We start from the raw sequence: 14,382 nt of genomic DNA, 5'->3' as shown, positions 1-14,382 counted from the left end.
ATAAAATTTTAATATTATTAAAACTTATTAATTAACTTGATGATTTATTAATAAAATGAGTTATTTGTTATGAAATTAAAAATCTCAGGAGGTAGGATGTAATTTACAATTTTATAAAAAAATGATTTATATTTTAAACAAATTTTAAAAATGTATTCCTAATTTACCCAAATAACTATCAGTTTTTTTTAAAATTTTATTATTTGGCATACTATATCAACATGATAAACGTGATATACTGAATAATTTCTTTCTTTAAAGAAGGTAGATATATAGACACGTGGCAGATAAGGAGTGGGTGGTTGCCACGTAGATGGTCGGCTTTGGCTGCTGTTGAAAAACTCATAAAAGAAGTGGACCAGGCGAGGCGATTTGTTCATATATATGATGTTTTGTTTAGAAAAATAAAATTATAATTTAATTCATAATTAAAAAGTTGAAAATATTTTGTGAATTTGAAAAGGTAAATAGTTGAGAAATAAAAAAAAAAAATCTATAATATTTTTTGGTAATAAAAAAATTATTATATATAGTTTTGAATTTTTTATTTTTTGTGTTTAATTGTCTTTAATTAATTTTTCTTCTTCATATTTTAGTCTACATGTTTTAGGTTTTAGATGCATTTAAGTTAAATGTACTTAAAAAGTAAATAAAATTTATAAAATAATAATAAATCCAAAAAAAAGAAAAGAATATACTGAATTTTTGTAATTAATTAAATTTTAAAAGATTTTTTATAAATATTTTACTTTTAAAATATATTTAGATTAAGTAAATCAAAAAAATAAAAATAAAATTTTGATTAAAATATTTAAAAAGTTCACTAATCCATGATCCAAACACTCCCTACAAACAAAACACATACAAAATTCAAAAACAATATTTGAAAATTAAAAACCAAACAAAATGTAATAATTTCAATATACATTTCATAGATTTGCATACATTTTTATATATTGCTATATATATACATATATTTATATATTCAATACACTTTTATACATATACAAACATTAACGAAAAATTACACTGAGGTTTTAAAAAAATTCAATATGTTCTACAAGTTTAGCATATTTTTACACTGAGCTTCCTTAAGATTTTTTTTTATTTAATATTTGACATTTTTTTTATTAGAAATTTATTAGTCGTATAAATGAAAAAATAATATTGTCATTTCTTTTATATTAAAATATACATTTTACATTGTGTATCATTGTCTTTTTATATTATCTATATTAGTTTTGGTTTCTTTAATTTTACTAAAATGGAGATATATGTAATCTATATAATACTAGTGTATGCCCGTGCTTGAAGGTACGATGTAAATAATGTTAGAATTAGAATATAATTGTAATCCCAACACTATTTAATAAATTATCAATTTAATATAATTGTAATCTCAACCCTTCTGTCTTATAAAAACAATACTATTCTTGGGAAAGGAAAGCAGACCCACATGGGTTGCCCCCCACTCCCTTTGTTTTTTCTTTTCTTCTTCTACTTTTTCTTTTCTTCTTCTATTTCTTTTTGCTTTTGTTCTTTTTTGAGCAAAGAGTTTGTTGGCTACATATTTTGTAAAAGCCAGTTACAGTTCGACACGTGGCAGAGTAAGGGTAATAAAGGAAGATTATTCAAGCCTTTAATCCTGGTCGTACACGTGACAATAAATATAGGTCCTCACATGATCTGAGTAACACTAGATCAATAACGGAATGCAAGATGACATATCTTCAACGGTTACTCATATTCAAATTCAAGTACAAGAGGGAAGCTCAACTGCCAGTAGTGGCGTAATGGAGCTACTTGTAAGGAAGCATGATCAGCGATCATGGAGGAGCAGTTCGACGGTTCGAAGTGCAGTTCGAAGGTCATCACTGACGAATATAAATAGCAGGGCAGCCCCCAGAAAAAGGACGGACTCAGATCATACAAATCAGTCATTTACTTCATATATTTTCTTTTCCAGTCTTTTACATTTCCAGTCTTTAAATACCTGTTCTTTAAATACCTGTTCTTTAAATACCTGCACTTTAAATACCCGCACTGCACTTCGATTCATAGGAGTAGCTTCAAGTAGATTCAAGTAGATTGCTGTTGTAAACCTCTCCGAGGCTGAGTTCGGACCATTGTAAGTGTTCATTTTTATGAAATACTTCAATTGTTCTTCATATTACTGTTATTTCTCTTAATTTCTCCTAAGTCAAGCCACCAGTAAAAGTCCTCTTCATTGAGGCTGAAAAGAACTAAAACACAATCGTCTGATAATTGGTTGGCAATCACAATTTCTGTAAGGACTGATTGATCCTTGCTGGCACGCTCACATTCACAAAAATACCCTTCGAAAAGCCAAAAAGCCAACATATATTTTTGGCACGCCCAGTGGGACATAATTAAAAATGGCTAGAAGAAGACGACAGGGAGAAAATGAACGCTTCGAAGAAGGCGTGGAAGGAGAGGTAGAAATACCAGATCCAGAGGATAATGTGGTAACACATCCTGTGGAAACTCCTATATTGTCAGAACCTATGGTCGAACAAACCAGTACTTCTGGACAAGAACCATATGTTCATATTACTGGACGAAACCAAGGAATTGGACCATCCACTGTGCCATTTACTCAACCAGCAAATCCATGGGATGGTTTAGTAGATGCCATGGGACAACAATTAATGAACACAATGGAAAGGTGGGCAACATCCTTTTTGGATCGAATGAATAACCACCAACCAACAAACACAAGACACACGGAGGAAGTTGTAAATGTCCCCCAACAAAGATTAGCTAGAGAAAAACAGCCTATGCAAGTTAATGGACATTCTAATGGTCAAACTAGTACCCAAAACTTTGAAAGACCATCACCTCAGTCTTGGTATGAACCCATTTCAAGGCCTATAGCAGGCCAAAATGCCTCAGTACTTAATAATGAAGCCACACAAGTTGGTGGATCTGGCCAAGTACAAGAAACTGGCATAAGAATGGTTACAAATCCCATGTTCGAAGCCATACCTAGCACAAGGGGGTACACTAATCCCCTATTCGAATTTACACCCGGGGGGTTGGAGGGTTTTCCTACAAATGGCAGAGACACAACACCTGTTCTAGCACCTTTTGCAGGTCCTTTCGTAGGTCATGCTCAAAGAGGTTACCCATACCCTCAACAGCAACCTGCACCGCAAGGACAACCAGCCCCAAATTTACCACCTTATGGACCAAGAGGACCACAAGCACAAGTTTGTCCACCAAATCCTGTGTTTGGCCCTCCAGTAGTGGTTCAGCAAGCACAAAATATGGTCCCTAGAGACCAGATTGCTGATATTGTTAGGGAGATATGTGGACCAATGGCTCGGGGGGTCCAGACTCCTATATACAGAAAACCATACCCAGAATGGGTAGATAGGGTACATGAATACCCAAGGGGATTCAGGATACCAGATTTTACCATTTTTTATGGGACTGGAAATCAATCAACGATAGAACATATTGCTAGGTTTGCTGCTCAATGCAGTGAATTTACTAACCATGACTATATGAAACTGAGATTATTTCCAAATTCCCTAACAGGGGGAGCATTTGTATGGTACATCAACCTTACACCTGGCTCTATTCAAAATTGGCAACAAATGGAAAAGGTATTTCATGCCCAATTCTTCCAATCAGAGCCAGAAGTATCTATGGCAGATTTGGCTAGATTGAGTCAAAGGCCTGAAGAAAAGGCTACTCAGTTTATTGCCAGATTTAAAAGGGCTCGAAATAAATGTAGAGTCATCCTGCCAGAGCCAGAATTCGTCAGACTGGCTCAAAATGGTTTAGAATTCAGGCTTCGAAAGAAGTTTGATTCAACTGAATTCAGAGATTTGGTCGAAATGACCTATAAGGTGTCTCGATATGAAGCATTATTAGAAGAGGAACAAGATCGAAATAATGCATCATATAAGACATATTATAGAGATCCTAATTATGAAATAGATGCAACAGAGATTGTAGGCAAAGAACCTATAATCTGTGAAGCATTAGTTCATAAGGATACAACTATAGACCAACAGTTTAAAAAGAAAGACTTTCACAGAAAATACTCTTTCGATTTAACAAAAGCAGATGACATCTTTGATCATTTGCTCGCGGCTAATTTCCTTAAGTTACCTAAAGGAGTAAAACTACCATCTCCAGATGAACTGAAAGGAAAAGTATACTGTAAATGGCATAATTCTTGGTCTCACTCGACTAAAAACTGCATTGTTTTTCGAGACAGGATCCAAGAACAGATTCGAAAAGGAAGTTTGAAGTTCTCAGCTAAAACAGAAAAAGCCATGGGAATTGACAGTGATCCCTTTTCCAGAAGTTGGAGAGGCAGCAGCCAATGTCATTACATCAGACTTCCAGAACTTGTCCTTGACAGAATTGGAGGAAGTGAATGTGCAGATGCATGTTGCTAATCAAACCAACATTAAGAAGAATACTAGAAGCCCACCAGTTATTGAACAGGGTTTCTCGCACCAGATGGAACGTTCTGATGAAGAATCACTGGATGATGATTCTTTAGAAGCAGCGGTGATGCAGAGAATGTGCCCCAGGTGCAGACTCAGTTACAAGTGGTTGAAGGGGCTTCCAACTGATGGAAAGCAATACTACAGGGATGTTCAGAGACATCCTAAGTCAACCAATGCTTACAACAAAAGGCCGTATCCGGCTAGTGATAGGCAGAGACCACCAGTGGTTGAGCCTGTGGTAAACAGAATGCATGACAAAGGCAAGAAGCTCTTGCATGAATCCAGGCCACATAACTATTATAGAATGGAGAGTAGCCATTCTGAAAGAAAACTGGAGAGAGGTTCAGTTCATGGAATCAAAGCCAGAGATTGGCCCCCTAGACCAGCTTCATGCAGGACAGAAAATGGTCACCCTTATCGAAGGTCTGAATCAGATTCAAAACATGAGGACAAAACCAAGCACTTACCTTCACGGCCAGTTTCGAAGATGGCTTCGAAGGTGGAAAAAGGCAGGTCAGCATCTGAATCAGTAAGCTCATGGGTACCTGGAGTCCCGGATTGGTTTGTAATGCAAAACAAACCTAGGGAGGTGCTTGCTTATGGAGATACTGTAAACCAAGGCAGGATGATCAAGCCTCCTATGGTGGCTCCGAATAACTGGGTACTGCTTAAACACCCAAAGACGAGGGAACCAGACATGGTCCCAGTCATCTCAAGATCACAGAGGAGAAAAATTCAGCGCAGGTACACCCAGTACCAAAAAGATCTGAAGGAAGGTGGAGAAAATTCTTCATCAGTCAAAACGAAAGGAAGGAAGAACCCAAAGTCAGACCATGCTCCAAAGCCGGTTCCACAGAGCAAAGTGGTCTGCAGCCGAGAACAATTGGCTAAGGTTCATGCCGAACTAACAGCCAGAGAGAAGTCTAGTTTAGTTGGATTGGAGAAGACTCTGATGGAGAGTGATAGTGGGACGGAAGAAGAGATTGGCACAAGCCAAAAGAAAGAAATAATGGAAGAAGAGATGTTCGAAGCCTTCATGGCTGAACAAACGTTTCTGACTGAAGAGCCAGTTGAGAAAGATCCTTCGAAGGGATCAGTTAGCAATGAAATACCAGAATGCATCATGCAAGATGTTTCTGAGGGAGTCGACCAAAGTAACCAAGAGGGGAAACAAGTACAGCCAGCCATCCAGTTTGGCTCGTTTCCCCCAGTCTCAGTGAACATGGTACACATACTACCACAGGAATTCCAAGCTGGAGATGAAAATCAAGAGGGGCAGGAAGCTGATCCAGTTCAGATCTCTAGTGAAGACTCACAAGTAAGTATGGTGCAAGATAATTTCGAAATGGTTACCCCGATGGAAGATGAATATGAAAACGAGGAAGTGGTCAGCATCAATCTATCATATCCATTTGAGTACCCCTCGAATTCGATGACGCAGCACGTCAAGCCTTTGTACATCAAGGCTTTCTTTGATGGAATACAGCTGAACCGAGTCCTGATAGATAATGGGGCAGCAGTAAACCTACTCCCGAAATCTTCTTTGAAGAAACTAGGAAAAAAGAATCCCAGGTTGATACCAACCAGCACAACCATTGCTGGTTTTGCTGGAGATAAGCAAATGGCTCAGGGGATTCTACCCATTAATTTAAGTGTGGGAACCAGGGATTGTATGACAGCATTCTTCGTAATCGACAGTAATGCTAAATATAATGCTTTGCTTGGAAGGGACTGGATCCACACTAACAAATGTGTGCCTTCTTCTTTACATCAGAAAATCATGATGGCTTTAGGCAATGGAGAGACAGAGGAAATCGATGCAGATCCTCAACCCTTCATAGCCTGTGCAGACTTTGCGGAGGCTAAATTGTATATTGAGGGAGTGACACCGCTCAGTATACTGATGAAAGATGACAGTTCAGCCGAAGTGACGGCTGATGAGGAGGTGACACACCTGAAGCACTTAGTCCAAAAAAGTGCTGATGAAGAGGTTGTCCTTAGAGATGACAATGATGCCTGGTTATAGGCAAAGAGAGGAACCACAGGAAGCCAGATCCTTGGCTTTGATTAATTTTTCAGCATTGGATATAAAAGCAATAGTCCAGAAAGTTCAGGAGCAAGAGAGAGAGGCCATGATAATTGGCTGCAAACAGCAGCAGCAACAGGCTAGAGTCTTGACTCTTGGTAAGTACTGTGCCTTGGACATTGAAACAAAAGTCCAGGAGATACAGGAAGAGGAAGCCTTGTGGACAGATTTTGTCTATGAGGAGGAGGGCAGAGATATTGAATTGAAGAACCTGGGGGCAGAACCAAGCTTGAAGATCACTTCAAAGGTAGCAGAAACCAGAGGGAGTTCTCATGCACAAGACCCTTTAGAAGAAGTAAATCTAGGGGAAGGTTCTGTACAACAGCCCACTTATGTAAGTGCTTGTTTGAATGCTCTGGACAGAAACCAGCTATTGGTTGTTCTGAAAAAATACAAAGATTGCTTTGCATGGTCTTATAATGAACTACCAGGATTGGACAGGTCATTAGTGGAACATAGGCTCCCTATGAAGCCTAACTTCAAGCCATATAAGCAGAAACCAAGAAGGATGAGTCCAGAAGTAATTCAGAAGGTCAAGGAAGAGATCCTCAGACTACTCAAGGCAGGTTTTATTAGGACAGCCAGGTATGTTGAATGGCTATCTAATATTGTGCCTGTAGTTAAGAAGAACGGTAAAATGAGGGTATGCATCGATTTCAGAAATTTGAATCTAGCAACTCCAAAAGATGAGTACCCTATGCCCATAGTAGATTTGCTAGTAGATAGTTCAGCAGGGCATCAAGTTTTATCAATGATGGATGGACACTCTGGTTATAATCAAATCTGCATTGCAGAGGAGGATGTCCATAAGACAGCATTCAGATGTCCTGGAAATATTAGCACCTTCGAATGGGTTAAGATGCCATTTGGCCTGAAGAATGCTGGAGCTACGTACCAGAGGGCTATGAACACCATTTTTCATGACCTCATTGGAGGGTATTTAGAATGCTATATTGATGACATTGTAGTGAAATCCCAGTCCATGGAGGAACACCTGCTTCACTTAGAAGCAGCCTTTGAAAGGATGAGGAAGTTCAAGTTGAAGCTCAATCCTCTTAAATGTGCTTTTGGTGTATCATCTGGAAATTTCTTGGGCTATGTTGTTCACAAGAAGGGAATACAGATTGATCAGAATAAAGCCAAAGCAATCATTGAAGCCAAACCCCCATCAAGTAAGAAAGAATTACAAAGGTTCCTTGGGCAGGTTAACTTTCTTCGAAGGTTCATTTCTAACACTGCAGGGAAAACTAAAGTATTTTCTTCCTTGTTAAGGCTGAAAGATGAAGAGGAATTTAGGTGGACAGCAGAGCATCAAATCGCTTTCGAAGGTATCAAGGCCTACTTGGCCAACCCTCCAGTACTGATGCCACCAAAGGGTAACAACCCCTTGAAGTTGTACATAGCTGCAGCAGAAGATTCATTGGGAGCTTTCTTGGCCCAAGACAATGAAGAAGGCAAGGAGCAAGCTGTTTATTACCTTAGTAGGTTTTTAAATTCTTGTGAATGTAAATACTCAGCTGTTGAAAAGCTGTGCCTTGCTTTGTATTTTGCTGCAATGAAATTGAGATACTATGTTTTACCTACAACTGTCTTGGTAATTGCAACCACAGATTTGGTTAAATACATGTTATCTAGACCTATGTTGAGGGGAAGAATTGGCAAGTGGATACTAGCCTTATCAGAATTTCATTTAGAATATGTCCCTCAGAGGGCAGTAAAAGGGCAAGTTTTAGCCAATTTTCTGGCAGACCATCCATCTCAAACAGAGAGCCAAGAAGTAATGGAACTTGGTATGGCCAGTGTTGAGCCATGGCAAATGTGGTTCGATGGGTCGAAAGCCAATGGCTTAATTGGAATTGGTATTGTAATCAAGTCTCCACAAGGGACAGAAACTACCCATGGTTTTAGAGTGGATGAAGCTACCTGTTCCAATAACCAGGCTGAATATGAAGCCTTAATTGTAGGACTAGAGATTCTTATTGGATTACAAGTACATGCAGTTGACATATTCGGAGATTCTCAATTGGTGGTTAACCAAGTGAAAGGAATTTTCAAGTGTCAAAGCATAAGTATCTTGCCATATTATGTTGTTGCATTACATTTGCTTTCTCAGTTTCAAATAGCAAATGTAACCCATGCTCCAAGATTCTTGAACAATAGAGCCAATGATGTGGCTCAGAAAGCTTCGAACTTCAAGAGAAGGGATAATGCACAAAGGGACATAAGCCAAACAACATATCAGAGATTGATACAACCTTTGAATAAAAGGAATGTGATCTTGGAAGTCAATCATAATGACTTACAAGAACAAGATTGGAGGCATCCAATAATGCAGTACTTGGCTGGTCCATCTTCGAAGGCCAGTAGAAAAGTCAAATTGCAGTCTATGCAATATATGATATATGGTAATGCTCTCTACAAAAGGGGGGGGGGGAGATGGCTTATTGTTAGAATGTCTAGGCCCGAAAGAAGCACTAACAGCCATGGCTGAGGTCCATGAAGGTATCTGTGGTGCTCACCAACCTGGTGTAAAAATGAGGTGGTTGCTTCGAAGGCATTCCTATTATTGGCCAACCATCCTTAAAGACTGCATAGAATATGCAAAGGGGTGTCAGGCATGTCAAAAGCATGACACAATAAGGCACGTGCCCATAACTGACCTACATGCAGTAGTGAAGCCTTGGCCATTCAGAGGGTGGGCCATGGATATGATGGGAAAAATACACCCACCTTCTTCGAAACATCATTGTTTCATTCTAGTGGCTACTGACTACTTCACTAAATGGGTCGAAGCTAAGCCATACAAGGCCGTAGACCAAACAGAGGTTATTGGTTTTATTAAAGATTTGATCCATAGATTTGGCATCCCGCAAACTATAACAGTTGATAATGGAACTGTGTTTGATGGGAAGATGGTGAAGTCTTTTGTGGCAGAATTTGGAATTAGTCTTGTTAATTCCACACCCTATTATGCACAAGCTAATGGTCAAGCTGAGGCATCCAATAAGTCATTGAAAAAAGGAATACAAAAGGTTGTGGATGACAATCCTAGGGATTGGCATAACCTATTATTGGATGTTCTGTGGGCATATAGAACCTCACCGAGGTCAAGCACAGGAGTCACTCCCTATGCCTTGGTGTATGGACATGATGCAGTCTTACCAGTAGAAATTAATGTTAAATCTTTGAGAGTAAGATGTTAAGATCAATTGAATCCTGAACAATACCATCAAAGTATGTGCTTAGAATTAGAAGGCATAGATGAAGCTAGAATTTTGGCATTAAATAGCATTCTTTTCCAAAAGAAGAAAGCAGTCAAGAATTATAATAAGAAAGTCAAACACATTGGCTTTGATGAAGGTGATTTGGTATGGAAGACAATACTCCCAATTGGGATTAAAAGCCATAAGTTTGGCAAATGGTCACCTAACTGGGAAGGACCATATCAAATTCATAGGGTTCTGCCTTTTGAAGCGTACCATTTAAGAAATTTGAATGGTTATGTACATCCCAAAAAGATTAATGGCAGATATTTAAAACCTTATTTTCCAACCATTTGGGAAACACAAGGGATAGAGTGAACACCATATGCAAAAACACAAGCTTGTTCAAATGATATTCAAAATATTGTGCTTTCATAAAGAATCAAGTACATTGTGCCACAAATTGGCCCAAAAATCATTACAATGCTTTAATTGTTTTTGTACAATAGCTTTCCTATTGCTAAGGGAAGGAAATAATTGAATAGCTACAGCCATGTCTTCTTTTCGATCAGCCAGCCCTTGATTGGTGATGTGCAGTTTCTTATCAGTTCGAACCAAGGCTTGGTTTACTGCGGCTAACTCCTCTTCGAGCTGAGCTTTCTTCTCCAGAAGTTGGACTCGAAAGTGGGAGGCAGAAGAGTGTTGTTCTTTCAGAGTTGATACTTCAGTATGCACTTGAGAAACAAAACTCTGGTCCTTAGCCAGCTTATCATCCGCAGCCTTAGCAGCATGGCAAATGTTGAGATAAAAATCAATAGTAGCTGTAGCCTGAGATAGATGACTTGAGACACTCATGGCAGACTGCTCAGCAATGTTACAGCATTGAAGGAACTCATTCCTGATGATAGGCCTTTGTAGAGCCTCGAAGGGGATCCTTGAAAAGGAAGTCAACAGTTGCAAGCATGTGTCCAAATCTACTGAAGGTACAAAAGGCTTGTTGTTGGAGGAAGGAGAACTCTCGAAGATTTCCAATAGGGAGTCAGCCAAGGCTAATGGCTCAGCTTCAGCAGTAGAGGTGGGAGAGGTAGAAGGTATGTCAAAGAGACTAGCTAGTCTTCCTTCAAAAATGTCTACCTCATCCCTTGACATGAAGGGCATAGAGAGTGTTGTGGTGGAAGACGCAAAGGGCTGCATAGGGATGGGAGAAACAGATGGAGCATCTTTGGCAGCCTCTATGGTCTTGGCCACCAGCAAATCAAGAGAAGAGGGGCTGGAAGTGGGCATTGGTGATGAACCATGAATTGAAGGGCTACCAGTGTCCTCTGTGGAAGAATCAACTGCCATTGGGAATGGAGTAGCAGTTGGAGTTTCTATAAAGGACGGAAAAAGAGCAAGGCTCGAAGGAAAAGTAGACTGAGGTAGGTCACGAGCCAAAAAAGGGAGGTATGGCTTTAATCCAAGAAAAAGAGATGCAGGAATACTGGAGTTTAAAGAAGGTACGACAAATATAGGCTTTGGAAGTGGAAGTACGACTCGAACAACCCTGACATTCTGCATTTGGTCAACCTCAACCGAAATTGAGGAAGGTCTCATTGGAAAGGTGAGTGCAGTAGTTGTCGCTGCAAAAGGAAGAAATGCAGAACAATGTTAAACTTCAAATACCACAAGCTGACAAAGTAAAAAACAGCAGAGGTATGAAAGAAATTACTTGTTCCAGAGGCGCTAGTACTGATAGGAGAACTGCGGAGAGAGTAATGTCCAGCAGTCTGCTGCCTTCTTACCATTTCCCCTTGTGTTGCATCGGCAGTAGCAGCTTCCTCTCTTAGCATTTGCTCTTGCCATCTTTTCTTGGCCCTCTCAAATACAACGATTGCCTTGGAATGTTCTTGTTCGACTGCCTTGGCAGCTGCTTTATGAGTAGAGTCCTCAACATGGTCAGTGACAGGAACAGTCATTTTCTTTCTCTTCTCCCTTGGCAGAGATACAACCAATTCTTTTCCAACCTCCCCTTCTTCAGATCGGGGTTCAGACTCTCCAGAGATAAGTTCTTTCTCCGCTATTATGGTGGTTGCCTCGCTAACAGGATTTTCAATGGCATCAGATGAAGATACAGCTACCTTTTGTCTCTTTGTTCTTTGTAAGGGCACTTCCTTCTCTGACTCAACCTCTCTTTCTTCTTCAAGAGATTCAGGTACTTCAGGAGGAAGGACTAGTCTCCTTTTTGTTTTTTGTTGTTGTTTCTTCTTGAGAATAGCTAAAGTCTCGGCTCTCTTGGGAGACTCTTCTTGTGGAGACCCTACACCAAAAGCATGAGTATAAGGAAACCAACAAAAGATTCAGAAATAAAAGGGGAGGAGAAGAACTTGAAGATACTCACCCTTCTTCGAAGCAGCTCTAGTAACCCTGGCTGGAAGGGGTAAAGTGGCAGGAGTGGTGGTGACAACTTCAGGAGGGGGAGAAGTGTTCTGGGCTGTTGTTGACTTATCCTTCGAAGGCAATCCCAACCCCACCAACAAGTCATGAGGGTGTGCAGAGAGGCGCACTTCCATATTGGCTGTCCACCAGTTCTTAAACCTTTTTAAAACTGAGCCAAAGGGGCGAAAGGGGATAAATTGGAATTCACTCAATTCCTTCAGCAGTCTGAGTACTGCTGCCTCTGGCTTGGATTTGGGTATTCTCAAATCCCTGGCAGTGAGATGGACATTTGAAAGACTGCAAAGAGGAACAGGTATCCCTTGAGAGAGCCCAAATTGCCTTGCAAATTGAGAAGGGCAGTATACCTCAGATATGCATTTATAGGCTCGAGGGTTCAAAGTGCCAATGAACAGCTCCCTTGGTAATAATATAGAGGCCCACATATCTTTGTGGGGAGAAGTGGAACATTCCTTATCAGCCAGAAAAGATTGTAGCCAGGTTGGCCCTCTATTGGCTTCGAAAGGACAAAAGAAGGAAGCAGATGGAGAGATAGGAAGTTGATAAAAGAAGGTAAAGTAATAAGCAAAGGAAGCAGGGTAAAGGGCAATCCTGGCATATTTTTCCCCCTAAGTACTAGGATCCTGAACAAGGAATCCTAAACACTTGGGATGTAGGTCAGTGAAATAAGCAAAGAGCCAGAGTTGGAGCACCCAGAGGGGACCTCCTTGGTTAGCATCGAGGGGTTTTTCGCAAAATTGGGAGCAGGTTCTGTAGACATGACCTAGAAGATAAGGAGCAAGAGCGATATGTTTCTTCAAGACGAGTGCCTTCGCAAGTGGAGCAAACTCAGGCATAATCCTCTGAGATGAGGTGCAAAAGAGGAATTTGCATAACCAGTATAATATGAAGGAGAAGAATTCTCTGTCCCGCATAGGACCTTCTCTCTTATTTTCAGCCTTTACGAAGTCACTATAAGAAGAGCTTAGGGCTGGAAGAGAAAATTTGACAGGAAGGTCTGGATAGTTGGGAGTAAAAGGAGAACCATGGGGTGAAAGCCCTAGGAGATGGCAAATATCAAGAACGGTGGGGGCCATCATACCGCACCGAAACTGGAAGAAATTGAAAGCCATATTCCAAAAACATAAGGCAGCAGGAATAAAAAAGGGGTCTTCAGGAATAATGAACCTGGAAAGTCGAAGGGCATCGAGGATATAAAGCTCTTGCAGGTCATCTTCTCTCGCAGGCACCACTCTGTCATACCATTCCTCCCATTCAGTCCTCAATGTCGGCCAGCAACGATGAGGACGATTTACCCTCCAATTTCCCCAATCAAGCCTTCCTTCGTAGAGAAGGAAATGGTCCTCCAAACGAGGGTACAGAGCTGGGAGTTGAGCAGGAGCCTCCCGGAAGATAGGACCTAGGACGTACTCCTGTTTGTTGCTGTGGCGAGGAACGAAAAGACGACCATCGATGTTACTTGACTCACCAGATGTCAGCTTGCTGATTTCTTCATCGATACAATATTTCAAAGCCATGGTAGGGCTGATATGGTCGCCAGCAAGTACTTTTAGAGATGAGGGATCCATTGGTAGTAAGCAAAAGAAGAGCAAAGAAGATCAGAAGAACCAGTAGAGAGAAGGGTTTGTAAAAGGCAAGAGATTTCGGAACACGAAACGAGAGGGTTTTAAAACCTTTGTGTTAGAAATTATACCCTGTAAGTCGTTAAGTACTAAAAGTACGAATGCGAGGAATTTCTTCCAATATTGATAGTTTTGGAGGGAAGAGCTTATTCCGGGGATTTGGGCCAGCTTCGAAATGAAATATTTGGCTTCGAAAATAAGATCTTGGCGTCAAAAAATCAAATAACAACGGCTTCGAAATACATAAGTCGGCTTCGAAACCTAGTATATGCTTAAAGGTGCTAAATTTTTTGATTATGGGTCTGTTTAGGGGTTATAAATCAAAGTAACGACCTTCGGAGCAAACCCTAGTATTCTCTGAGTATGAGAAACGCTGTTCGGAGCATACTACATGTTTAAAAATGCTTGAATGTTCAAAGTATTGGTCTACTTCAAAAATCCAAAGACCTGTTTGAAGGTTATCAGTCAAAATGACAACATTCGAAGCAAACCCTCGGACTCTTTAAGGAAGAGGGGCACTGCTCGAAACATCCAAGACCAATCATTGGTTT

At 40.1% G+C, this 14,382-nt stretch overlaps 1 protein-coding gene across 1 annotated transcript; it reads right to left on the bottom strand.

Moving 5' to 3' along the window:
• Positions 1-823: 823 nt before the first annotated feature.
• On the bottom strand, positions 824-13,777 carry LOC114308571 (uncharacterized). Its single transcript, XM_082884940.1, has 4 exons — positions 13,377-13,777; positions 12,154-12,488; positions 11,485-12,072; positions 824-846 (listed from the first exon to the last, which is right to left on the bottom strand). Exons 1-4 carry the CDS (start codon positions 13,775-13,777, stop codon positions 824-826), a joined length of 1,347 nt encoding a protein of 448 aa, XP_082741066.1.
• Positions 13,778-14,382: the final 605 nt, after the last annotated feature.

This window comes from Camellia sinensis, chromosome 8 (assembly GCF_055761805.1).
Source record: "Camellia sinensis isolate YWXY chromosome 8, ASM5576180v1, whole genome shotgun sequence".
NCBI classification, from domain to species: Eukaryota; Viridiplantae; Streptophyta; class Magnoliopsida; order Ericales; family Theaceae; genus Camellia; species Camellia sinensis.
Note: the sequence above shows the minus strand (reverse complement) of the source record. Positions and strands in the feature narration are given on the sequence as shown.

What these genes read in the sequence shown, in the direction of transcription:
- LOC114308571 (XM_082884940.1), bottom strand. Translation starts at nt 13,777, where the DNA reads ATGGATCCCTCATCTCTAAAAGTACTTGCTGGCGACCATATCAGCCCT. An exon ending in GATGCCCTTCGACTTTCCAG is followed by an intron (nt 12,489 to 13,376) that starts GTTCATTATTCC and finishes TCCTCTTTGCAG; the next exon opens with TCTTTCAAATGTCCATCTCA. An exon ending in TAGAGCTGCTTCGAAGAAGG is followed by an intron (nt 12,073 to 12,153) that starts GTGAGTATCTTC and finishes CTTTTGGTGTAG; the next exon opens with GGTCTCCACAAGAAGAGTCT.